We start from the raw sequence: 26,343 nt of genomic DNA, 5'->3' as shown, positions 1-26,343 counted from the left end.
TTTGGAGAAATATGGTTATTTTTCAGTAAACTACATTTTTTTAATATCAATAAAAACTTAAAAGTATTTTAGCCTCAATTTGTAAAGTAAAAAACTGAGAGTTCCAACTTTTTTTATTGTAAGAAATCTTTATTGTTCCTTTTTATACAATGTACAAACACAAAGATACAATACATACACGAAACAATAACCACCTTAGGTTAGAACCTATGTCGGTGGGTTTAATACACTTGGTAAAGTTCTTCTCTTCTCTCAACGTTTGGTGATCTAGGTGGCGTGCTTTGGCTTGATTACACTTTATTGCTCTAAAACTAGATCAGGCTACATAAAAGGCTAATTAAATAGGAGATCACATCGACAATTCAAAAGATAAAATGGGTACTTATGTTTGTTCTAACTACTTGAGTTAAGATAATTTTTATTTAATAATTTTGATCGTAGATAGGAACAAATAGAAAATCAATTTTGTAAATATTGGTAATCAAGCTAAAATGTTTGATAAGTTACGTATAATCCCAAGCGCTTACTTTCCTCCGTTTAAACGTTGCTTTTTCAGAAGTGTTGATTAATCTGTTTGCCTCTCTTTGACGTTAAACAGAAGTGTTTCTCAGTCCGTTGACTCACAAAAGTCCCCCCCCCCCACTCTACTCTACCATGGGGGAGATTTGAATGGCTTTTGTCATAATGTGGGCCAGTAAAACCTCAATCTTTATTATGATGGCATATCACCCAACTTAAAAAAATATCGTTTGAACTTATTTTTTAAATCAAATTAGTTTTTAGCGTATGTTGTTAAAGTTTTACATTAACTAAATTTCTGAAGCTATAAGGCATTAAACTTCAATGGTGATATGTTGCTTATAACTTGCTTAGATCAATTTTACTTCTGTTAAAACGTACAAATGCAAGAGCAAGCTTGGATTACTAGTATTTTTTACTGTCAAAGATGAAAGCAACAAAATAAATCTACACTTTAGTGAATGTCCATATAGGAAAGTAGCTATTACCGTAGGTCCCATGGTAAAGACTTTGACCCGGGACCAATTTACTTTTAGTTTTAATGTCCCCAGAGGTGAAAAACATTATTCGTTTAAATTTGTATACATGTATGTATATATATGTAACCGCGATAACTTGAGTAATTTTTGTCTGATTTAGGTGAAATTCAGCTTGCAGGTGTAAGGCGGCATAAACTTGAATGAGTTTGTGAACCACCATGATCGAACTATGCGAACCGGGTTTCACGGGGGTTTTATGGGGTAAAAAATGGGGTTTCTCATTTTTGACCTCAAAACACAAAAAGTCCCAATTTATCTCTAGACCTTTTTAGCGAATTTCCCATATAGGGAATAAGCTATTACCGTAGGTCTCATGGTAAGACCTAGACCCGGGACCGATTTACTTTTTCGTGTTGAGGTCCCCAGAGGCCAAAAACACCATCCGTTCAAATTCATATATATATTTATATATGTGTCCGTTAGCGCGATAACTCAAGCAAAATTGATCCGATTTTGATGAAATTTGGTAAAAACGTGTAAACCTACATTTATTTGAACGAGTTCGCGAACCAGCATAATCGGACCATGGGATCAGGGGTTTATGGGGGGTTTTATGGGGTAAAAATGGGTTTTTCTCATTTTTGACCCTAAAAACTTTAAATTTCTAAATTTCTCTCTAGACCATTTTGAAGAGCTTAAAAAAACAAATAATTTAGTATATTGAAGTTTTTTTGAATGTTCATTGACTAAGGAGAAAATTAAAAAAAATTTAAATTTAAAATTCCCATGTTATTCTTATGGAGAATAAATAAACTGTTCTAGTTTGCTTGTTTATGGATATATTTTAATCAAATTTGGCAATTTGGATTATTTCATACTAAGCTATCAATATTTCAATTGAAAAAACACACCTCAACATCTTCCCCATAGCAGCAAACCTAACTACTCACTAAAATTAATGTTATTTAAATAGGAAATAAATCTGAAAATTTATAGGGAATATTTTAGTAGAAATCAAGCTGGGTAAAAATTCGCTTAGTATGCAGGTTTGCTGCGACGGGGGTATTAATGGCTTTGGTTTGGTAATGAGTAGCCTAAGTTATTCCTGAAATTGACCGTCCTAATTCTACCACTGACTGGGACACCTAAGGGAAATTAGCTAAAAGCTAGTTGATGCTGAGAATGTAGTCTCCATGTCTGGTCATCTACATAATAGAATTTTATAGCATTTTACACAAGTTACACTTTTTTCCACGGCGTCGCGCCGCGCCGCGTCACCCGCTGAGTTGCCCGGTGGGCGCCTAGCTTTAAAGTGCAGCAAAAATTATTCTATAGAATTAATTTGCACAATGAAAATCTTGATAGTTTTTTTATAGAAAACTAACAAAAACCATTACGAGCTCACCGTCAGAACAAAAACGTATTGTATATAATAATATGGTGAAAATTGTATAAAATAATTTTTTTACACTTCATATCTAATAATGTGCTAAAACTAGAATATATAAACATTATGTGGCACTTACCCCAAAAACGCACTTGCCACACCCCACCTTATAGATTTATTTTAAAAGGAACATTTTTAATATAGGTAACTTGAAATTGTTAATGCTACTGGCCTTAGTTATAACGTACGTAGAGATAAAGGGTAAAAAGATACTTTCTTCTTCTTTGCTTGTATAAAGTTTGATAGACAGTAAGATGACTTAACAAAATCTTGGTAAAACAGAAAATATTTCACATTTAAGGTAAACGGTACAAGTATTGATATCTTTTCGGATTTGCAGTAATTTTTTTGTTTTTGATTGTTTATAAATCTAGGATTTTTGTTAAATAACCTCCCGCTGTAGCAAACATATATCCATAACCAACCAAACTACAACAATTTAATTATTCTCCACAAGAATAACATATAAATTTTAATTTTGTTTACTGAATATTTAGAGTCTAAAACATATATGTTTATGTCCAAATAGATAGGTAACAGATTATTCTCTTTATGGGAAATTTGCTAAAATAGTAATTTTTATCAGAAACTGTAAAATGTAAAACAATAATGTTGAGACTATATTAATGAGACTTAATTAGGCCTATTGTTTTATGTTTATAGTATAGATTTATTTTAAAAGGAACATTTTTAATATAACTTTTTTTACTGAATATTTTGAGTCTAAAACATATAATGTTTATAATGTCCAAATAGATACGTAATAGATTATTCCCTATATGGGAAATTTGCTAAAATAGTAATTTTTATCAGAAACTGTAAAATGTAAAAAATTAATGTTGAGACAGATGTTTTTGTTATTTTCGGAAACTGCTGAATTTTCCTATGGTCAATTTACTTCTGTTTCATTGTAAAAATATCCTAAAATCCTTTTAACGAGTTAAGCTACTTGTGCTATTGCATAACTGTAAATGACTTACTTTATCTAAGCTGATACACAAACTAGATACTCAAAATACCAACCTGCATTGGTTGTTTTAGTTATATTTTTTTATAACTTTAAGAAATAGGCATAGGATTAAACCATAGACTAAACATAGGAAAATTAATTATTTTATATTTATTTCATATGAGTTTATTGATATCTACTTTAGTTTAAGATTAACTAGCCTTCAAAAAGAGTTATGTGCCCCTCAAAAAACAGATTATTTTTTTAAAGTGAAGATTGAAAATTAAGGTGCAATTTTTTTAAGGTAATTATAATATGCAACTAACTGTATTCATATTCTTTTTCGTATTATGAGTAATTTTTAAATGAATAAATGGTTTATTCCGTTAAATTTGTTACATAATACAAATTACAATAATTTTTACTCAGTACCAGAAATGTTTACCAGTACCACAAAAGTAGGAAATAAATTTGTTTTAAATTTGGCTGTAACTCAAGTGAAAGTAATTAAATAGTTGTTTATATTATTATCATCCTGTGATTTATGTACAAAAAAAGGCTCCCAGTAAATGACAGGTCTTATTTAGATTGAATTTTACTCTGTGGTGTTTTATGTATCCCATGGTGAAATGTGTAATCGTCTGACTTTTACTAAGTTATTGTTACAGAAGGAATGAGCTTGTCTTAATTTGAAATAAAAGTTTAGTTTGATTTATTCTTCAACAGTCCCTAATTTATTTTATTCCAAATGATTCCTCTTGGTATAATATTCATTAAGTCTGGTTCCTTACTACCCTTATATTACCTTATACCTTATTACCCTTTTTAGAAAGTTACATGGACGTTGTGGTAATGTTAGATTGATATCAACAGGTAGGGGTGTGGTGCCATGGTAGCCTGTCTCTCTTCGGTAATCAATAAAATGCCCATTTCATTACAAAATTACATTCCCTTCTGACACTATACTTCCTGGTTAATCTTTAGTAGATAAAATATTTGCATATATGCAAAAGAAATTTATAATTCATAAAAATTAAATTAAATTATAATTTTTTTTATGGAGAATGTAGTGCATTGTTTAGCCGAGGGTGTACAAATTATTTGCAGTAAAAAATTATTTTAAAGCAGTAAAAACTCTGCAAAACTTGTTGTAGGCATCTTGGCAACGCAGGAGTAGTTGTCATTCATGTGCTCTGTTTGAGCTATATTAGCTTGTAGCTATATATAGTAACCTATATTGGTAAAACCATGTTAAGCATCTTAGGTAATAACAAGTACAGAAGTTATTCAATGACTTGTATAGTAGGTTAAAGCTTGCTGGTTAGATCATAAGAACGTTCAAACACTTTTTAATATTTCTAAACTGGACTTTTACCAAGTGGTTCTGGCTTTAGAACGTCGTTGTTTTAATTATTCTTGTCATTCGCCTATTGGGTCTGATGATGATTGGAGTGTCCAATCAAAATCGATCACCACTTACCATTTTTTATGTATATTTACTGTCTTGTGGGTAACACTAATAAGCGTAAATATATATTTTAAGTGATATAAGACGTTTCTTTTATTTTTATTGTAATTCTCTCTATACACTGATATTCTAATTACTGTAACCTTTAACTTATATATACAGTATATTTTGTGTTCTGTTTAAAAAAAAACAAGCAGCGTAACTCGCCTAAGCCAAATAAAACACTGAACAACTCTTCCTCATCTTCCAGTTTAATAGCAATTTGAAATACAAAATTAGAGCAAAAATTGTTGAAAGTAAGCCAATAACACTCAAGAGTACTGTAAAGCGGCAAAATAGTATTTTTCAAAATGAAAATATTAATTTGAAGTACAGTACTGTAGTGAAGACGGAGGTTGACAGAAGTAGGACCTGTCCTGTTGCATATGAGAAGGGCGTACACTGGTTCGCTCCACTGGCCATGAACAATTTCCTCTGTGACCTTCATGTTAAGTGTGTCATATAAGCCCTAGCATCTTCTACCATTGGGCCACCTATGTAGTTGATACCGAATAAACTAGCAGAAAATCTATTAATTTGATGAATTGATTTCGTGTTCTGGATTTCTTGTGGTTGGTTTCCTATTTATTTCCAGTGTTGTGAACAAATAATTTACGGGCTTATATTTGACAATATATTAGTGCTAAATTCAATTCTCAAGACATTTAAAGCGATTAGTATATTATTAGTTTCTTAAACAAAAAAAACTATGATGTTCTATTAAAATTTCCATTCATCAAAGGGTACATACATTTTAAGGACCATAAAAAGGATCATTTACAGAAATAAAAGTTATAGACAAATTGTGTCAACCTTTTTTTGTAGTGTAAGAAGTTATTATATAGGCTATTACATTATTCAACATTTCAAAGAAAAAAAATAATAGGCCTTACCTAGTTCAATTTCAGTATATTGATAAACGGTTGCAATATAAGGTTGAAAAGTGGGATAACAAATTGTTTATTCGGCTTCCTTTCTTTAGCTTTGAGTCAGATTTCATCTGGACTTTTTGGAGTAATGTTGCGGAAATACAAACCATTTATTTACTGTGTGAGCAGAATGTTGACAGATATTATATTTTGAGGTACTTTATAACGTCTAAAGACTGATGATAAAAATAATAAACCTACTCTGTGAATGTAAATTGTTTACATTATTATAACAATGTATTTTAATATTATTTTGTAGTTTGAAAGATATTAAAAGTCTTAACTGTTTAAGTACAATTTTGTAATCAAGTAAGATAAAATGAATGTGACTAAAAACAAATTTATTGTTCACCAATACAGCACATAATTGTAAATTCAGAGTCAATACTTCAAGTATTGTTCAACATATTTTTTTGTAAAGTATAACTTGTGCAGATAAAATATGTAGAATAGGTTACCCAAAGTGCAATAGACAATAGTATTTTAAGGTTTATGTTTTTGTACACACTTATTTTTGTGTTGTCTATATATTAACCTCTCATTAATGGAAATTGTTAGTAAGACATTTTTTTATTTTTAAAAGAAAAAAACAAACAAAAAATACCAATTTGAAACCAATATTGTTTACTAGTGTAATTTCTATTCATGTATTGTCAACAGCAAAGTTCAGTTAGTTAGGTACTATTCAGCGAGGTATTTAAGTTAAAGTGGTATTGAATGTTAGGCAGTCATTAAGTTTAAAGTTTGTGGTCTTGTTGTCTAATAATTTTCTGTTATTATTACACTACTTGTCGTGAGTCGGTCTCTTAGTTTCATCTCAACTGTGACTTTAGTAAGAATATTTAATACGTAAGGTAAATTCAATTGATTTTAGATACATGTTAACATTTTCTGCTCATTTTTGTGAATTATTCTTGTTAAAAATATTTAAGCCTTGGATACAAGCTAAAATGTTTCAGTCTAAATTAATTGAAGAATAACTGTTTTTTCCAATTATTGTCGTCAGTAATCTTAGCAACCATACAACCTAGTCATTCAAATACTGTAGTATTTTGTCTAAAAAATCCAAGGTATAGAGTTTTGTTCTTTTGCTAGTTGTTATTTCAGTATATATATATAATTTGATTGATTTCTTTTAATAATTATTTTAAAACCTTTTTGATTGAGTGTCTCCAGTAATTAGTAACACACTATGGTTGTTGTTGAGTCTGGTTTAGAATAAAACATAGTTAATTGTTAATTCTATTAGAATAGATTTAAATTAACTATAAACACTTTGAATATTTCTAAGATTTACTTATTAAATACCAAGTTTCAAGACAATTTTAAAGATTAGTTTTAAGACACCCTTATCACAGCTTAGAGTTATTGACATATTGGAGCAGAGTTTTAACATTCTGCTTGCTTAGGCAAGTCAGAATCTCTTGGCACAGAATGTTATGTGCAATTTGTCTTGGTTCATGAAATGTTTTATTTATTGTTCATATCAGGGCTGTATCAGAAATTAAGAGAATTATATTTAATATCATATTGATAAATACTCTCATTCTGCTTTATCCACGAGAAAATTTGTTAAAATATCTAAAATATTTACCCAGTATATAACCAACATCTTTTGGATACTAGTTCAATTCAAATAAATTGAAATTTGTGTTACAACACATGTAACTAATAAATACAATATCAGAGGAAAATTAAAATTTTATTGACGTATCACATACAGAAATTTAGCAGTATTTAAAAAATATGACACCGTTTTATTTAGAAGAGTATGCTAGGAGTACCGGTACCCCATGGATAAAAAAAATAAATTATTACTTTTGCTATTAAAATTTGGTTAATTACTGGATACTTTTCAAAATTACAGTAGTGTGTGTTAATATTGTTTTTTATCATGTTTGTAGATAGCAAAAATTAATTTTTCAACATGTTCTAATGTTGTGGGATTGACTTTAAATTGCTAGAAAGTAATGCAATAGGCTATTCACAGTACAGTTTATTCACAGTTAACATGAACAGTAAGTAATCACAAATGACAGGGGGAGACTGTCCTAGAGGGAGAGAAGGGGGTTTGCTACCCTTCTGTACTTAAGGTTTTATTGGCTGACACTCATGAGGGGGTTTAGGATTGTGCAACTCGAGTCTCAACACCACAAAGAACCTCTTTGTGCATTGTGCAACCTGTATTGGGTTTTGTTTGAAACTATTTGCACAGACTGATATATTATTGTGCAAATACATAGCCCTAGTCTACATTCCCAAGCATGACCCAAAGATTTTAAATATGTTCTCAATTTGGTTTTGGTAGAATTATGTATGGAGATTTTTTTTCTGATCAAGCATAGAGGGTAACACTCAATAAAGAAGTATTTTCATTTAATTTAATTTAATCTGTTTTAGTTTAACATAGTTACTGTATTTGATATTTTGTAAATTGTTATTATTTTTTTTGTACTTACAATCGTCATGAATAATGCTGTTATTAATACAGCAAATGAATACTTAAATCTAATCGATATAATTGTCGGACTTTCACTCATGATCTGTATATAAGCTAGCATGTTACTATTATTTTTATTTGAGTCTTTCTATTCTGTATCAATTTAATTTGATATTCATGAGTTTTAGAGTCAATTCCACATTTAATATGCTCTCCCCTTTAATAATAAGATCTAAAATTAAAAAATACAGGTGCAATTAAATAGAAATATTTCGACATGTAAAAAAATTCTCTTCTGTGAATCCTTTTTTTGCTGTTTGGTTTTAGTAACTTACTTGGTGTTGGAAGTCTACAATAATATTTAACAAGATCATGCCACAATTAACAATGGAATACTGTATTACAAAATAATTTTTAAGGTCCACCACAAAAACAGAAAAACTTACATATTTTTTTAAAGGAACGCTATTTCTTTAGTATAATTCAAAATAATGTATTGTAAGCAAGTTTAAAATCTATTAGCTTAAACAATTGTTTAAGCTAGTAGTTTAAGCAATTATTTATTTGTTACAGCCGCAGCACAAAGGGAAGTATCTAGTAGAACACGTTTGTCGGCAACTCAACCTGATAGAGAAAGACTACTTCGGCCTGAGATATGTTGACTCTACCAAGCAGAGGGTGAGTTTTACTCATCATTCACTTGTGTGTAGACCTAGTACAATCCAAATTAACCATTGTTGGCATTGAATTTGTTTGCTTAATTGATAAAAATACATGGGTTGGGTGGTTGGTGGGATTTTACAATCCTGTAGCTTCAAAAATTTTGAAACAAAAATTCAGTCTCTTCGGCTTTTAAAAAATGTTGTGAAAAATTATATATGACTTAACAGACTTTCGTCTAAGGGTACTGATGTAAACAGTAGTAAAAATGCTTGCTTAGATGAAAATTACTAGGAGTCCATTATTAATGGTGCATTTAAAATATCTAAATTCTTTAATTACTTAAAAGTGACATTTATCTTTCCTCACTAAAAAAAACTCAAAAAAACTGTAAAATAAGTTCCGTTTACAAAATGAACATTCAGTTAACTGAAGAACCAAGTTAGAATTTAATGAGTTAGTTATAGCATTCAGTCAATTTACTACACAGCTCACCCACTATCTTAGGATTACTTTAGAGCTGAGATAATAGGCATCCATATCACTGTGAAAGCACCTTGTTGTGTAATAAAAAATATTGCATGTCAAATAGATTAAGTATTCAATTTTATGGCACTGAATTTTCTTAACAAACTTTCAACATTTAGAGTTTGAATATATGCCATTAAATAAATTGTTTGTTAAAAGAATTTGTTCAAATTTGTGTTCTCCATAAGAAGGTTATTTAGTCTAGGGCTGTGCAAGTGTCCGGTTATTGGTGTAAACAGTGGGAGAAATGTATAGGAAGGGTTTGAGTGTGATGAATGTAGCAAACACTACATGGAAGGGGAAACAGTGTTGTCTCGTGTACTCAATGCGTAAAGAGAACTGTGCGCTTTATTGTGGAACCGTCCAAAAATATAACTTAAAATCTACACGTTACAGAAAATTGTATGATAATGAAGGATTATTCATACCTTTTATAATTTTTAATGCTTAATATTTTAGGTTATGACTCTACCATGTTCTTAAATCTTGAGTTGTTATTTTTTTGTTAACAGAAGCCAACCTTGTCTTCACATTTTCATCTTTCCATTGAGAAAGGTACACAATGTTATGGGTTTTTGATTGTTGGGGTTTTTAGTAAATAGTTGTGTATAAAAGAACGGCTGATCTTAGTCAGTAACAAAGCTATATTGGTAACCTCATCTCACTCCATTCTTTACTCCCTGCATTCATGTGTAGTTTAAAAGTGTCACTAATATTGTAGTTTTTTTATGCTAAAAATACTAGGGTGGTCTGCCGTTACACTTTAGACGCATAAATGAGCAAAGCATTATTTAAAGATTGTCAATGGCTAAAGCAGCTAACAACCTACAATATGTTCCCTTTCAACAGATTCACCGTTTGTTTGCCCGATATTATTTAAGTTCTAAAGAATGACAAATTGATCTGATCGGTGATTGGTTTGAAGCTGTTAGTTGATGGCGATGACAGTTAGTGCAAGTGTAAAATTGTAGTGCATCTAATTCTTGTTGGAATTGATTAGCTAACTGCCTATCATTATCAGCTTCTTCCGCCACTGCTTCATCTGGTTCTTCTTGTTCACGATGCCACTCTCTTACAATATTTGCATTATTGGTGCGACGACCAATTGAGGCATGCTCAAAACAAATATAGCAAAACTGTTACTTCCATTGATAAATTAACCTAGGATGAAAGTAAACATTGAAATGTAAACAAAACAGTTACAAACAATTAACATATGTTTATCTTATTTAAATGAAACGAGATAAACCCAATATATTTTTTCTTTCAACTTACATTAAAATAACAAGCGAAATTGCAAGACCCGTAAAATAAAATCCAGAAGGAAATTTGCAAATATTTTTTACCAAAACATTGTGCTCAGTATTCTTTAGCTGTTGGCCAAATTTCATATCAATTGGTCAAGCCATTACATTCTGATGCTCTTACAAAGAAGTTACAGAGTGAGGGAAAGTGAGCTTCGCTCAATAAAAATTCTTTATTTCCTGTGACTTTACTGTTCATAATGAGCAAAGTAATTCTTCCAATCGACCCATATTCGGGTAATCAACCTCTACATTGATTTAGATGGGAGGAAGACAGAGGAAAATTCTAGTAGAAGTCGGACAGCAAATAGAAAGAGTTAGTTACTTTACACAGTCCCATTGTGTGGCCGGGAGGTGCATTAACGCTGATGGAATGCTAGTTTACCGAGCCCCGCCCTCTCTATACACCTGCCTTGTTGATTTTTGTATTTCCATTGACACTGTTTGACGAGCACTTGAATAGTGCAGTTATATAAATCAATTCAGCTTAATTTCTAGACTCAAACAAAGTAATGTACTTTTGGGTAATGTTGTGTGAGTCTGTTTTTTGTTAGTAAAAAATTAACTAAAAAACTTCAAATTTGTATTGTAAATAATTTTATTGCTTTGTTGTCTACCGTGGGCTTAATAAACATCCATGTGTTTGTTGCAATGGAGAGTAAACCTAAAACATAGGTATTAGTATGTGACAAGATGAGGTTACTTTTTGACCTCTACTGATACAATCACTGGTTCTTCTCAGTTTTGCTTACTACTCGTACAAACAAATGTTAAAGTGGAGTTTACAGTGTCCCAGTTTCGGGTCTATACAGTATTATTCCATGCTGATAGAGTTTTTACTACTGCACATACTTTTGTGGTTTGATAATTTCATATTTGTAATTCCTTTTCTTTGTCTTTTGTCCTGTTGAGAATTTATAAAAACATACTGATTTTCTGATTATATTGGCTATGTAATAATCTTCCCGTTTCCCTATTGTTTTGCTTAGAATCCCTTATTTATATGTAACTTATATATACCTGGAGTGTCAAGCAACAACCAAAAATTGCTAGATCAGACATTTTTAGGGAGCTATCCATCTAATCAAAAGAACTACAAGTTTCACAGATTGGAACAGTGCCTGTCACTAATCCTGGACTTTTGATTGATGATCGTGATTAAATCAATCAGCTGGTTTTGTCAGTAAAATAAACCTTACACACTCATTTTAATATTAACTCTGGAACTAAACATTAAAATAACTACCAACAAGTGTGTATTTCTTCTACTTTATTGATCAAGAATTATTTGAATACTTTTTTGTATTAAAGAATTTTACACTTTTTAAACCGTTTACTTCTTAGCGAAGTTCCTAACCTTTTAATTCTCTTACCAACATGTACATTTAACATATATTTGCTACAGAAAATTAATTTAGTCCCACAGTTAAAGTAATACTGTATACACATTGTGTTTATTTATTCTTATACTCCGTTCATAATACTTAGGTGGTTTGAGGGGAAGTTCCCCCACCAATGTTTCCTGCTTAATGTATGTTGCAGCTGATTGACGTTTTGTCAACTCTCAGCTGTTCAGCTATGTTGTAATGGTAGGATCAAGATGTGGAGGGGATGGATTTCTTCCCCTAAAACCGAAACTGCCTAAATTTTGTGAACGGAGTACAACACCAACCTAGGTTTTAAAGCAGTTGTTGTAATTAATTGTTTTTGTGTTGCTGTGTCTATTTGAATAGTAAATTTAAACCTGATTTAAATTAAAACTAGTGTACCTGTTGCTCGAATTCGAGCAATTGCTAAGTATTACAGGCGTTATTTTAAAACGAATAAGTCATAATTTCTGATGACTTTAAAAGATTCGACTCAAAGATTATTGAAATACTCAAGATATACATAACAGATCGATATATATAATCAACATTTCTTGTAAATATCTTATCATTTTGTGTTCTCTACAAATAGTCTTAGTTATAGCCGCATTAGGTTGTCCATAACAACAATAGATTCTAAAAACATTATTTCTATTTCTTCTCCTTGGTGGTGTTCTATGACTTTCCTATGTTTCCATAGTTTGCAAATCGGCTCTTTCAATGATTACTAAGAAATGCAGCACAGTGTTAATTCAGTTTGCTTTTTAGTGTATAAAATTATCCAGGCTCTCTCGCACATTGTAAAATTTACGCCCACCAAAATTCAAATAGTAAATATTTCATTTCAACCAAATCAGTAAATGTTTGTAGCAAACTGTTAAAATAGCAAACTTATTGACTGTTTACAATTAACATATGTTCTTCTCCTCACTTTTAATTTCTGTACTTGCTTAACAATATTTGTTTCCCATGTTAATCTTATGGAGAAATACAAAACTTTAAAGGGCCTCAGGGCCTCACTCTCTAATTATGTCCCTAAAAAGAAAGTTTCCTGCACAACTTCACGCTACGCTCTTTCCAATGACACCAAAAACATGTCAAACGGTTCAGTAGTTTCGGAGGAGTATTGTCACAAAAAATCTGCTTGCGTATTAAATAAGTATAGATAATATATAGAATAGATATGAAGTTTGATGAAGAAAATCCTACTTCATGAGTGTAGCAAATTTTAAAATTGACTCACAAAACATTTAAGAACTTTTTGTTTTATACAACATTTTTTTTAGCAAGTACAAAATCCTCAGTTTTGTTTTTACAACTTTATAGTTGGATTTTTCTCTTAACATGCCAATGACGCGGTAGTACATTGAACAGGATTAATCTCTGGCAGTGGCATTACAGTATGAGGCTTACAGTTTGCTCTAGTATGAAATATGTGCGTCTCTGGTTATTCTTTTGGAATATCGTAAGTGAGGGACAAGTGGAACCCAAGTCGTGCATACGTAATGGACGAAATACGATCTCTCAATCAATATCCACCGAGTCTTCTCATCCGGCTTGAGGAATCAGCCGTTATCGGATTAATACTGGAATATGCTGCGTTACTGATTATAATGGAGCGATTACATTATTGGTTTATCTTTTATAAACTTCCTTGAAACTGATGAATGAATTTGTGATCGATTGACTTTATTGAACATCAATGAGACGACTTAAATTTTACACTAAGTGTAGTTTAGTTTTTTATTCAGCTGAAAATTAATTTTGAAACTAGATAGTTGGATATGGGCCAGACAAATATATAGTGTCGCATGATTTGTAAAAAGAGAAAGCAAAAAGCCAAAATTTACTTTTTTATATACCTATTTTAAAGCTTATGGTGATTTAAAAAGTGTTTAATCCTAAAAACATTGGTTTATACAGGCAGTGGTAAATCGTATTTTGAATGTAGCACAAAAAACATGATTTAATATATTAAAATTCGTAAATGTGTAAGTACGGTAACTCATTTCTTAAAACAAGTAACTTCTTAAAAAGTTTATTTTTATTAAAAAGCCTAACATAAATATAAGGTTTGTTTTTCTTTTCCACACCGTTTGCAATTTTTGTATAAGTTGAAAGAGAATGATATTCTAACGCTTTTTAGGAAAGTGGTATGCCCAGGAGTTGGGAATCTTTATTTAATTAAAGTGTTATAGCTAAATTGATTATTTACCAACCAATTTTTATGGTGTTAGTGGTTGTGTGGTTTTGAAGTAAGCTTGCTAGGACTCATCTACTGAGCTTAAGGACTTGACTGCCTTCAAGTATTTTAAAAACTGATATGAGACTAAAAAAATATTTTTTTTTTATGTTAAAAGTTTGAATTTTTGTTATTTACTAAGAAATGTTTTCATTGCATACTTGTGTATTATCATTAAGAATATCAATGGTAGGTCTTTATTTAAATATATTCTGTTTAAGTCCAAAATTTAAATGAATCTTTATGTTTTAACGAATAAACTTTGGTAGAAATTATAGTTTAAAAAATAATCACTTTTACACCAGAGAATAAATTGTAAGGCTGTGATTTTGTGTGTTGTAGCAACATTCATCTTACACAGCCACTTTGATCGCATGAGAGCTGTATTTTCATGAGTGATTCAGGATTGAAGGGATTAATGTCAGACTACAGTTACCGTCTGTCTCACTTATATACTGTAATGAATTGTATACCATTTAAATCGCATTAATGCACTTACCTAGATAGAATAGAACCAAATTAATTACTTTAGGATTTTAAACTTTTTTTTAATTGTATATTTTAAAAGTTGTAACCATTTCATGGGACATTTGGCTGATTTACTGTAAATACTAACATAAACTATAGACAAAAAGAAGTAAATATAGACTGTCAGTTGTGCTGCGGTTACCATAGTTACCATAGGTTCTGGCACACACCGCTGGGAGCGCCAAGTAGTTACGTAGCACGTACGCCGTAACTACACAACGCTCCCCAGTGTGCGCCAGAACCTATGGTAACCGCAGCACAGCTGACTGTCTATATTTAATTCTTTTTGTCTATGCTTAAACCCACCACATTTCATTTTCATAAAGGCAGCAAACCTAATCATCCATCAAGCCCAATATTATTCATGCTAGAGGTAAAATTCAGTTTACTATTATAGGGAATATTAATCAGCCCAAGATGTTTGCTCAATTTGTAGTTTTGCTATGTTGGTAGTATTTTATTTGGCTGTTTTTGGTATAAAAATTGTTTGTTTGTGCAGAGATTAAATAGGTTATCAGACACAAAAATGTTTGTTATTTTATTATTTTTTTGGTCTCGCCGAATAACTTGGTATTTAGCTTGGTTTTATGGGGTTCTGTATCTCAGACCATGGTTGGATGAACAGTTTAAGTTATGCAGTCATTCATAGGCGTTGACTCTCTTATCAGGGTCAACTGATTTGAATTAGATGAATGACGTCAAACCTTTCACAATGATTACCTGATGTCATCGTAATTCTGCGTAGAACATTGGACTTCTATCATGTGTTATACAACACCTTACTCTTTTACAAGATTTTTTATTTTTGTTTTTTGCGCAGTAATAAATACTATGTTTTTACAAACTATGTTTTTTTTCACTAAAATATGAAATTGCTGCTATATCCCGATATTTTGTAGCTGAGCCATAGAATAAATAAACAGTATCAAATATTCAGTGTACCACATTCATCTAGGTTAAAACAATAACTATTATCTTGTAATCTTCTTTTTATTAGGCAGAGTAGGGATTGGGTTATTAATATGAAGTTTGTATTTATGATTGCCTAAACAATCCTTCTACAGAGATTTAGTGTAAAATTGACATGATTCAACTTTTAAGTGCTGGGTTATCATTACTGTAGTAACATACGGATGAAAAGTAATTGGTGGTGATTAATTACAGTGTCATAAATAGTTATAATATTACATTTTTGACTTCCATATTTTTGTTTAAATTTATTTATACAATTATTATTCATAATGTAAAACAGAAATTCCTCAACATCCCTTTTTTTGAATAGCTAAACCTTCAAACATTTTTTAGGGGAAAAATAATGAAATGTCAAGTAATATTTATCTCTGTTCCAGCATTGGCTAGATCCAGCGAAACTGGTGCTGAAACAAGTAAAAGGTTAGTTTTTGTTGAGTTTTCATTATCAGAGTTTAAAGTAACCATGCATTTTGATAGTTTTGAGAAAAAATATTGTCAACACTATAAATGTTTGAACAACAACACAATAGCATAGAAATTAGTGTTTTGTTTTTAGTTTATATATTCCTACAATAGATTGTACAATTTAAAATCGTACTGTAATTTAACATTCACTGTATATTAATTATTGTCTTAATTGGTTTTAGGTTAACTTTGATAATTTTTATATGATAATCACTTCACAATGAATCCATTAAAAGATTTAATTTCTTTTGCAGACATGGACCCAATTTTATTTAGCTTCAGAGTGAAATTCTACCCACCAGACCCTTTCAGACTGAAAGAAGAAATAACTAGGTAAATATCTAATATAGTTTAGGGGTAAATGTGCTCGCGTAACAAATAAAAGGTTGCCAGTTTGATTGTGAGAAAAGTCAGTAGCTTTTTGAGAGTTTGAAACTGGACCCAGCTGTTCCTGATCATTGTGCTTTAAATACATTATACTGGCTGATGAAACAGCTGATCTTAGTAACAAAGCTACACAGATCCTCTCATACCATTTCATACTCATCCCTCACTACTCGTATTTGGATTAAAATATGCACCTAGGTAGCGCCCCCATCTACAAATATTAATTAAATATCTTACTAATACTGGAAAGAAAAAGGCACAGTAGCACTGGATCTAGGTGTTACCAAGACAGTAAAGGTAATAGGTACTTCTCTATAGGGAATTTCGCTGCAACAAATCAACATTTTGAAAGCCGTCAGTTTGATTTAATCAAATTACTATTACCAAGGAAGTGTAGTGTGTGTTTGACAATCGACCTCCTTCTGATGACTTTGTGTGCTGTTTCTGGTTAGTGTTATAAATTCAAAACATGTTCATCAGATTGCCTGATACTTGTTTAGGTACCAAGTATACCTGCAGCTGAAGAGAGATTTGCTACACGGTCGGCTGTACTGTACATCGAGTGAGGCAGCGTTGCTTGGTGCCTATATTGTTCAAGGTATGCCATTATAATGTCATAGTCAATTAGTGTGTATAAAAATTTTCAGTTATGTCGGCTACATTATAGCATTTTTATTCAATCTTTTTAGAAATAAATTTTTATTCTACCTGATGAATTTTTATGATATACTGGGTAAAGTTTTGCAATATCTACTTTGCTAGCCTACAGATGTGGGTAAATTGCAATCTTCACATATTCTGTGTATTCTACAGTAGTGTATCTAAATCAAAGACTTGGGTGTGTTGCTAGCCTAGTAGTTAGCGTCTCGGACTTTGGTGCGGGAGGGCCGGGTTTGATTCTCACTTCTCGGCACATCCACAAAACTTTTGGTTTGGATCACTAATGCCACTGGCGTAGATACAAGATAAGAAAGGTGTTATATTAAACTCTTTCCTAGCCAGCTGTAGGCCTAATGGGGCTGCGCCTAGGTCAGACTTTGTTACGAGAGAAACATGTTCTTTGTTTAAAGTTCATTGTTGGTGATGGTAAGTTAATGTTGTTCAAAGGTTTATTGCGGACATTTTTCATCACGATTCCCCCAAGAGGGGGGTTGGAATACCCTCTGTAGTGTATTTCAACTTAGGTTGGGCGTTTGTGTATTGTTAGTTGTAATGTGTTAGTTAAGTTTTTTCACCTGAGGACGGGATCAGATTCCAGATGTGTATTGTATTTTACAATCGTGATGGAAAATGTCCGCAACAAACCTTTGAACAACAGAAACATGTTCTCTCTAAAATTGTTTCCTAGCACATCTAGAATCATTTTTTTGTGTTTTGGATGACTTTCTCTTAAAACTTTTTGTGATTCCTTAACTTATAATGCTACTAGTGAAGAAATTTAGAAGGCTGGTTATAAGGTTTGGCATACACCTTAAACATGTAAAATACCATAGGAATAAATATATTTGACACATTATTGAATGAAAAACTTAGCCAGTAAAGAAGAGAACTTATCAGGAAACAAATATTCAGAAAGTTCCCTGAAGGCAGAATACTAGTTGTAAGTCCCCCAAAAAGGTTCTTGAACCAGGTCCGAAAGGATATTAAAGGAAGATGGGGCTCAATAAGATGCTGTGGACCACACCTATGGATAGGTTGATGACGAGTTTTAATTACTAACCAAGGTACAAATGGCCACTTCATTAAACAAGATGCAATTCGCCAAATCAGGTTGATTAACATTGGTAGTTATTGTTGTGTGTACTGTAATCTTTCTGAATAGTACAGTTGTACATAATATTGAAAAAAGATTTTTCTAATAATAATATAATAATGATAGTTTTGTTTATTGATTTGCAGCGGAGCTTGGTGATTACAATCCCGAAGAACACGTGGAGAACTACCTGAGTGAGATGAAGATTCTGCTGAAACAGACCCAACTGATAGAAGAGAAGATCATGGAGTTGCATCAGACACAGATGAAGGGGCAGACACCTGCGCAGACTGAGAGTAATTTTCTGCGCAAGGCTTGCACACTGGACACCTACGGAGTGGACCCTCATCCTGTTAAGGTGGGTTTGTAGTCTTTATCGTTACTCTACCATAAGTGAAGACGAAACCATTAAATTTAGCGATTTTGGGATGTTGATAATCTTCTTCCTACTTACAATAGGCCATTGAGATTATCATAAAATATAGATAAAAACACAATGCTGCATGTTTTAACTTGAAAGTGAGTGCAAGAAGAGTACCTATGTGAGATGCATTTTATACAATTGTTTCTGATACAGACCAGCTCTGTTTCTCTAGTCAAAACTTTTTATTAAAATCCCTACTAGGGCTAGTGTTGAACCATAATAAAGCTGCCGACTTTTCTGAGAATAGAACTGTCTTCTTCTGATTAATAGGTGAGCCCTAAAATCACTATAGTTGATTCACTCAGTGACTCAGAATCATTTGCACGCGACTTTTGTGTGTTTTGTCGAACAAAATGTATGTTTACTTATATTTATCAATGACCACAGGATCATAAAGGCAACCAACTCTACCTCGGTATCAACCACTTGGGCATTTTGACGTTCCAAGGCAGTCGGAAAACAAACCACTTCCGCTGGTCTGAGGTGACCAAGATAAACTACGAGGGGAAGATGTTCATCATACATCTCGTCTATCAAGAGGTGATTGAATTGTGTTTGTAATACAACACTACTTACTTACTCTTGACCTTGTGTACCCATGATTACAAGCTGCTTGTTTTTAAATCTTCTTTATGCATTCTTATCTTCGCCATATTTTTCTTTACTTCATCTCTCCAATGCTATTTTATCGGTATAATGGTTACTTTTCTATAAGATAAATAAAGTAAAATAACTCTAATATCTACCACAGTTGCAGTTGATGATGGTAACTGAACATAAAAAATATGACTTGAGTTTTAGCTTTTCCAGGTGATGAAGAATCTTGCATGTATTATGAGTACACATTCAGTTAATAGGCTAAAAGCAATCCAAATGATTTTCAATATGTGTAGTTAAGTTTATTAATATGAAAAAAAGGAGGAATTCTCTAATAATAAACTTGCATAAACACAACTGGACTAACTCAATTTTTGTATCCACTGTTTATGCTTTCATTAGGACCCAAGAACCAAAGTAAGTAGTATAAAAAAACATCTAGGAGAAACTTGTGTGTAAATATTAAAAAAATCCGCTAAAGGAAATATTATTTAAAATAAAGTTGATAACTCTTAAACTTAATTATTAAAGTATTAAGTATTTACATTATATTTTGAATTTTGATCTAAGTTCTAAAATTATTTTTATTAATTAGACTGGTTTTTTTCACAGAAAAAGACAACAGTAGGATTCAAATGTCCCACGGGCTCTGCTTGTAGACATGTCTGGAGATGTGCCATCGAGCAGATGTTGTTTTTCACGTGAGTATCTTTATTATATTGCTTTATTATATTTATTATATTATTTTATATTTCTTCTACCCAACATAGTCGAGATTTAGTTGATATTAATAAATAGTTATGGCAAGAAAAACCGCTGGTCTAAATCAGTAACAACGCTTTATAAATGCTTTAACCTATCCCACATTTATTTATACATATCTTCCTATATGCTACAGTTAATACCTGCTTTCCCATCTTCTTGTATTCTTTCACAGTTCCTCTTCCTTCACAATCTTCAATCTCCCTTCTTTTTTTTAAAGAAAATCGGCTACATCTGGTCTGCATATTTTCAGTCCACAAATGACAGTACAGTACACTCCTGATTAACCGAGGTTGTTGGGACTGAGACTATCTCGGTTTCTGAGAATCTCTGATGACACGGAGGTGTCTTTGATTTTGAGGTAGGGGTTACAGTACCACATTAGGAAGTCAAAGACTTCTAAGTAGGCTTGAATGTTTTAATAACAATGCACAGAGAATACAAAATTATCTATAGCTGGTATTTGAATGGTAAATGTTTTTTAAATAAGGCAGTGTTATTAAGGAAAACAATAACTCAAACATGCTTAACACTTCTTAAATTGTCTCTGGAATTTTTTTTAAATACAGCAGGCCTATTATTGATGCCAAGCCAACACTCTACAGGTGTGAATAAAAACACAATAAGGTGGATCCCTACAGTTTATAAAGTATAAAATTATTTTGTTTGAATTTGACTTGAACTATACTTGACTCAATCATGTCAATAAACTTTGTAACGACAAACACTGACAAAAGGCGATATAACCCAACAAGGTGGTAATGCTAGAGCAGAAGTGCTAACTTACTGCCACTGCTTTTGTTGACGTTCTGCAGACGATTCGTCCAGCTTACCAATGGTTAGCGGTCAAACTAGTACAATGTGCTGTGTGTGATTTTCATTTTCTAGGTCATTGCGGATAATTTGCACGTTAAAATAATACCTATTTATAGTTATTTAAAGTATTCAATTAAAGAAATTTGAAATTACTTGCTATTTCTACTTTATTTTCAACAGACATATTCCTAAAAATGTAATTGTTGTTTTCCGACCGGAAATAAAAAATATATATATTTAGGCCTAAAACGACCTCGGATAACTTGGGGGTTTGAATGATCGAAAGTGTACTGTAGTTAAACTCCGCATGTAGAGTGCTATAGTGGTTGCTCTATCTCCGCAGACTACCCAGCAGTGCTGACGCGCCCAGTGTTGTGACGGGAGGCAGCTTTTTCTCCTGGAGCAGCAGCAAGTTCCGTTACTCAGGTCGGGTGGAGAAGGAGATCCTGGAGGACCCGGCGCTGCGCAGGGATGAACCCAGCATAACCCGGGGAAGCTTGCGACGCAAGGCCAACAGTGTTCCGGCCACCCCCTCTACACCAATCACCAGTGACTTGGGTATGTGCTGCGGTGTTGCCTGTCAAACATTTCCTCAATAATGGTTGGGTTAACCCTCTAAGCGTTGACATTTCCCTGGAGTTTTTTTGTATTTTGGACCGTTGGTCTTTTCTAATTTGGTGGGTCATGTTTTTGCCTGTTCTTCGAATAAATAATTTGAAAAGTTGAAGAGCTTACGGCCCGACATTAGAATTGTTATTTGGCGTGGAGTGTCTGAAAATTGAAAACAAGACTTACTAGTGTTCTAAAATTGGTATTTTAAACATGCTGATGTAGTAAAATATTCTCATTCTCGGATCATCTCAATCCATTTCCCTGAGCAGATTTACAAATTTGTTTAATGTTTTCTTTGTTCGCACACCCAAGTACCAAATTATAGTAGTTTTCAAAACTCAAATCTTTCACAAATATACTAATTACATGTTTTGAAAAATCCCACACAACCATATTGTGAAAATACTAAATTATAGGCCTACAACTAAATCAAACTGGCAAAATGAAAAAAAAGATAACCAAAAGCTGTAAATAAAGATTTTTGTTAAGATAGAAGCCATAGCTGAGTAAGAACAAGTGAACTCTGACGCAAGACAATATTATACACACAAATTCTAATATTTAAGTGGTTATTGTTGAACCGAAGACATCTCCCTTCCCAACTTAAACATTCCGTGGTTTAAAAGCTGTCGTTGGCTATGAAATATTCTATTGTTTGTGTATTCCAAGTTTGTTGCTTGTGCCAGGTCGGCTGTTTTCCCATTCTGGTAAGCCATCCTTGAAATATAGGCCCTTGTGTATTACCATATAATGTAACAACTAAGGTTTTATGTATGTGTATCAGTTGTCCTTACAGCAGTGCGTTCAGGAATCCCCGCTGTAAGAGACAGAACATGAATGTCAATTAACTCGTGTTACTCAGTTGAGGCCCCTCGTACAGTTTACGGCTACAAAAAATTATCAGTTGCAAAGCTCCACGAGATATGGTCAATTGTAGCTCAGAGGGTTAAAGCCCAGTTCTGTCCCACAGGCTATAGCAGTCTGCCCAGATCCAACCATTCAGCAGACTGTAGGTTAGACTCCACCATTGTCCCTGACATCATCACTCCAGACAGCACCATACCATTGGAGACTGTCTCTGAGGACCAGGAAGTTAAGCAGAGAGCAGCTGGTAGGTAGTTAGTCACTTTACCCGATTTTGTTAATTTCACTATTTCAAAGTTCATTTGTTACTTCCTGTCAGTTTTATTGCGATTCCTCTACTCTCACTGGTTTCCTCAAATGCTTATACATTTTGATATTACTGTAACTTATTTTGCAGTAGATTTCTTAAGTTATTTGTGGGATTGATTGTTTACATTGATATCCCTCTATTGAAACAACATAATAACAATATAATTTTACCAACATTTTATATCTTGACATTATAGTCACATTTTATACAGTAGGGTGAATGGCTAACCCCCAATATTGTGTAATTTGAATGAATAGCCATGTTGTGAAAGGTTAGGATGAGGGGTACAAAAGAAACTGTACACACCACAACACTGAAATTGTATCCTGGTGAAGGTATGGTTGAGAAATGTCAGACAAGGTTAAAAAAATCACAAGATTAAGACTAAGAGTAAAAGATAGGGATGGATGGTATTGTACGTTTTGTTTATGCAGGGCTGTTTATGTTTTCTTCCTAATTTGAGGGACCAAAATACATGGTATTATCCCTCCAAGTAACATAAAAACTCAACTCAGTTGGTTTTAAAAATGATCTTGGAGACAACCTCATCTCCTCTCATAGCAAAGAGCTCCTCAACATCTCTTGCGGTTGCAGAGACATCATCTTCTCCTGCCATAGCGGCAAATTCTTCAACATTTCTTATGATCACGGAGACAACATCATCTTCTGTCATTGTAGGGGAACTACTCAACACCTTCCGTAAATGCGGAGATAACATAATCTTCTGCCATCGCAGAAAACTTCTCAACATCTCTTATGATCATGGAGATAGCGTCATATTCTCCTGCCAAATTCTTCAAGGTCTTCCTCAATCATGGTGACAACTTCATTTTCTGCCATAACGGCGAATACCTCAACATTTCTTGGGATTGCAGAGATAACATCATATTCTCCCACCATACCAGTGGTGATCATCTCCCGTGATCGTTCATTATTTCCACACTTGATCACGGCACATTAGCTGACAGTCTGAATGAATCCCATCCCATGATAATCTCGAATTAAATGTGATCCTGCCCGAAGATTAGAGTTATACTTTTCACAAAAATTTCTCAAAATTTTGAGATCAGTTTATCCCTAGGAACAGACATTTCGCTTTCAAGTGAAAAGTCCCATGGTAAATGTTTAAACAAATTTGGAAATACATAAATTAGTCATATAACGTTAAATATGTACATTTTATTATACAGTGAAAGTTTATAATGGGAGATTTCAATAATCTCTGGTCAAATATTTGGTGGACGCCACATTGATAGGTGATTCTTGTTTTATATTTATTGTTGACATGAAACAACTTAAGAAAAGCTGACCTGTTGGGTCACAACGAGTTAGGTTAAAGAAACCACAGATGCCTCTTTTAGATTCCAAGTTAAACTTATAATTTAGATTACTTGTTAAAGTTATCTTCTCTTCGTAGTAATAAAATCATATTTTTTTTACTCATAAAAACTGTGAAAATATCTTTTCATGTCTTAACTCCAAGCTTTACAAAAGTGTCCAAGTTACACAACTTTTATGAAAAAATCTGGAAATCATTATGTAATTAAAATGTTTTGAAAATATATTTGGCAAGTCTAATGACTGCCATACTTACAACTTGCAATTTTCAAACATTTGCGTGTTATTATTTTTACCTATGTGTGAATTAATATTGTCCACAGAAGTATAATAAGTATTTATAACAATTCAAATGTTTCAATAACAAAGACCTCTGGAGGCAGAGTAAAGCTGATTCACTCATTACATTTTTCACATGCTTGTTCGCTTGTTGATGACCACATTTCCTCTTCACTTAATTGTTTGTTTAAAATCCGATCCATGTTTTTATTCATGTGATGATCTTGGGTGTAGTTTTGTTCCCAATTGTTGCTGAACCGAAATAAATAACTTTTTTTATTCAGGGTTAAATTAATTTGTTTATTGTTAGATCTTTCTTAGGAAGTTTACAGCAATTAGAATCTTATCTGAGTCTCTGGTTTTAGATATTTTTTAAACAAATCACAAAATGGTACTTTTTATGTACATATTTTGATCATATTTTCCCTGTACTTGAAGTGTGACGAATTTAACAAATAACTGTTATAGATAAATGAAATATTACCTCTTGTACAACATATAGGTAGTTTAAATGTTGAAAACTACACCCAAGATTGCATGGCTTGTATCCTACTGTTTGGTTGCTGCATGTTACTGTGCCTCTAGGTGAACGAGTCAACAAATCCGTGTCCGAGCCCAAGCTTAACGGAAAGGTACTCGTGAAAGGTAAGCGAAACCATTTATGCCCTCTGTGGAGCAGTTTTGTGTATTAATCCATTTGTTCATTTTATTGTGAGTGTGATAAATGTTGACTAGTTAGTATGGAACTGGTCGACTGGTGTAACTGTTTACAAGCTGTGCCTTTGTGCCTTTGTGCCTCTGTTGTGATATTGTAGACAAGCTGTTCATTCATTGGTCATTTGTTGGTGTTTCAATGTTGTGGTCGTTATTTGTAAGATTCACCATAACTCAAGTAGAATACAAGTATTGCTTAAAGTTTGATTTATTTAACAGCTGTACATGTTTTTGGTTTTTATGTTTCATTTTACAATTACCGTATCATGGTTTATGTGGGCTAATTAAATCGTAGGTACTCTAGGCATAGTTTTAGTGAATTTCCCATATATGGAAAAAGCTATTAACAATTAACTTCTGGTAGGTGGTAACTTTTGAAAAAATCTGGAATTTCTTTCCTGCTAAACAATTTGACAGAGAATGAAACATAAAAATAGTCTAATAACTAAAACGAATAATACATAACTTAAATTGTCAAATATGTTGAATCATCATTGTTATCGCTAATGTATGATATGCTCCTCAGTCCTTCCGATATCCGACTTTAAGGTCGTTCCAACTATGGCCCGGCCGGCCCGTTATGATCAGTTATGAGGGGTTCTACTTTACCTAAAACATAATAGGACCTCAAGATGCAATTTATTAAATAACAGTACAGTAAAAAAATATCAGTCACTGTAATATTGATTGATTAAATATTTGTAAAATACAAATTTATGAACATTTTTAGCTACTGTAACTAAATTTGTTTTTCATGTTTTTACGGTTATGTGCAGTACATTTACTACAGTCTGTTTGATGCGACCTGTCTTCTGACTCCGTTTACCCAGCTTTTAAACCATAGTTCCCAGGTGGACAGAGGGTTGAGAGACAGGTTTTGTCATACAGACTTTAATTGTTTATTGGAGTTTTTCATTGAATTGTATATAACAGATTCATAACAAAACCAATATTTTTCAAGCTATTATCACGTTCACCCTATAACAGGTTTATCCGTCACGTGAAACTACTCACGGGAGCGCATGACGGGTTTACCAGTCATTGGGTCCCTTCCAATACATTGATTCATTTTGAGCTCCGTGTTTGCCGGGGAACGTTATAATCATTGCCTTAGAATGTGAGCTTTATTTTGGTGTAGGTTGGTACTTAAA

The 26,343-nt window shown here is 32.6% G+C and overlaps 1 protein-coding gene across 3 annotated transcripts in view; it reads left to right on the top strand.

Annotated features, from left to right (window-relative positions):
* LOC128997051 (FERM domain-containing protein 5-like) overlaps window positions 1–26,343 on the top strand; it is a 33,849-nt gene that overhangs the window by 5,065 nt on the left and 2,441 nt on the right. The window contains exons 2-12 of one of the 3 annotated variants that reach the window (XM_054422631.1): window positions 8,844–8,948; window positions 16,249–16,291; window positions 16,591–16,669; window positions 17,224–17,321; window positions 18,623–18,834; window positions 19,288–19,440; window positions 19,900–19,914; window positions 20,110–20,198; window positions 21,419–21,633; window positions 22,658–22,798; window positions 25,064–25,123. In XM_054422631.1, the coding sequence (XP_054278606.1) occupies window positions 8,844–8,948; window positions 16,249–16,291; window positions 16,591–16,669; window positions 17,224–17,321; window positions 18,623–18,834; window positions 19,288–19,440; window positions 19,900–19,914; window positions 20,110–20,198; window positions 21,419–21,633; window positions 22,658–22,798; window positions 25,064–25,123 (1,210 nt within the window). The remainder of the gene's footprint in view (window positions 1–8,843; window positions 8,949–16,248; window positions 16,292–16,590; window positions 16,670–17,223; window positions 17,322–18,622; window positions 18,835–19,287; window positions 19,441–19,899; window positions 19,915–20,109; window positions 20,199–21,418; window positions 21,634–22,657; window positions 22,799–25,063; window positions 25,124–26,343) is intronic. The other 2 variants (XM_054422632.1, XM_054422633.1) reach the window with 2 other exon arrangements.

Source organism: Macrosteles quadrilineatus, unplaced genomic scaffold (assembly GCF_028750875.1).
Source record: "Macrosteles quadrilineatus isolate MER2022 unplaced genomic scaffold, UCM_ALF_1.0 Scaffold_6__1_contigs__length_79288215, whole genome shotgun sequence".
Lineage (NCBI taxonomy): Eukaryota > Metazoa > Arthropoda > Insecta > Hemiptera > Cicadellidae > Macrosteles > Macrosteles quadrilineatus.
Note: the sequence above shows the minus strand (reverse complement) of the source record. Positions and strands in the feature narration are given on the sequence as shown.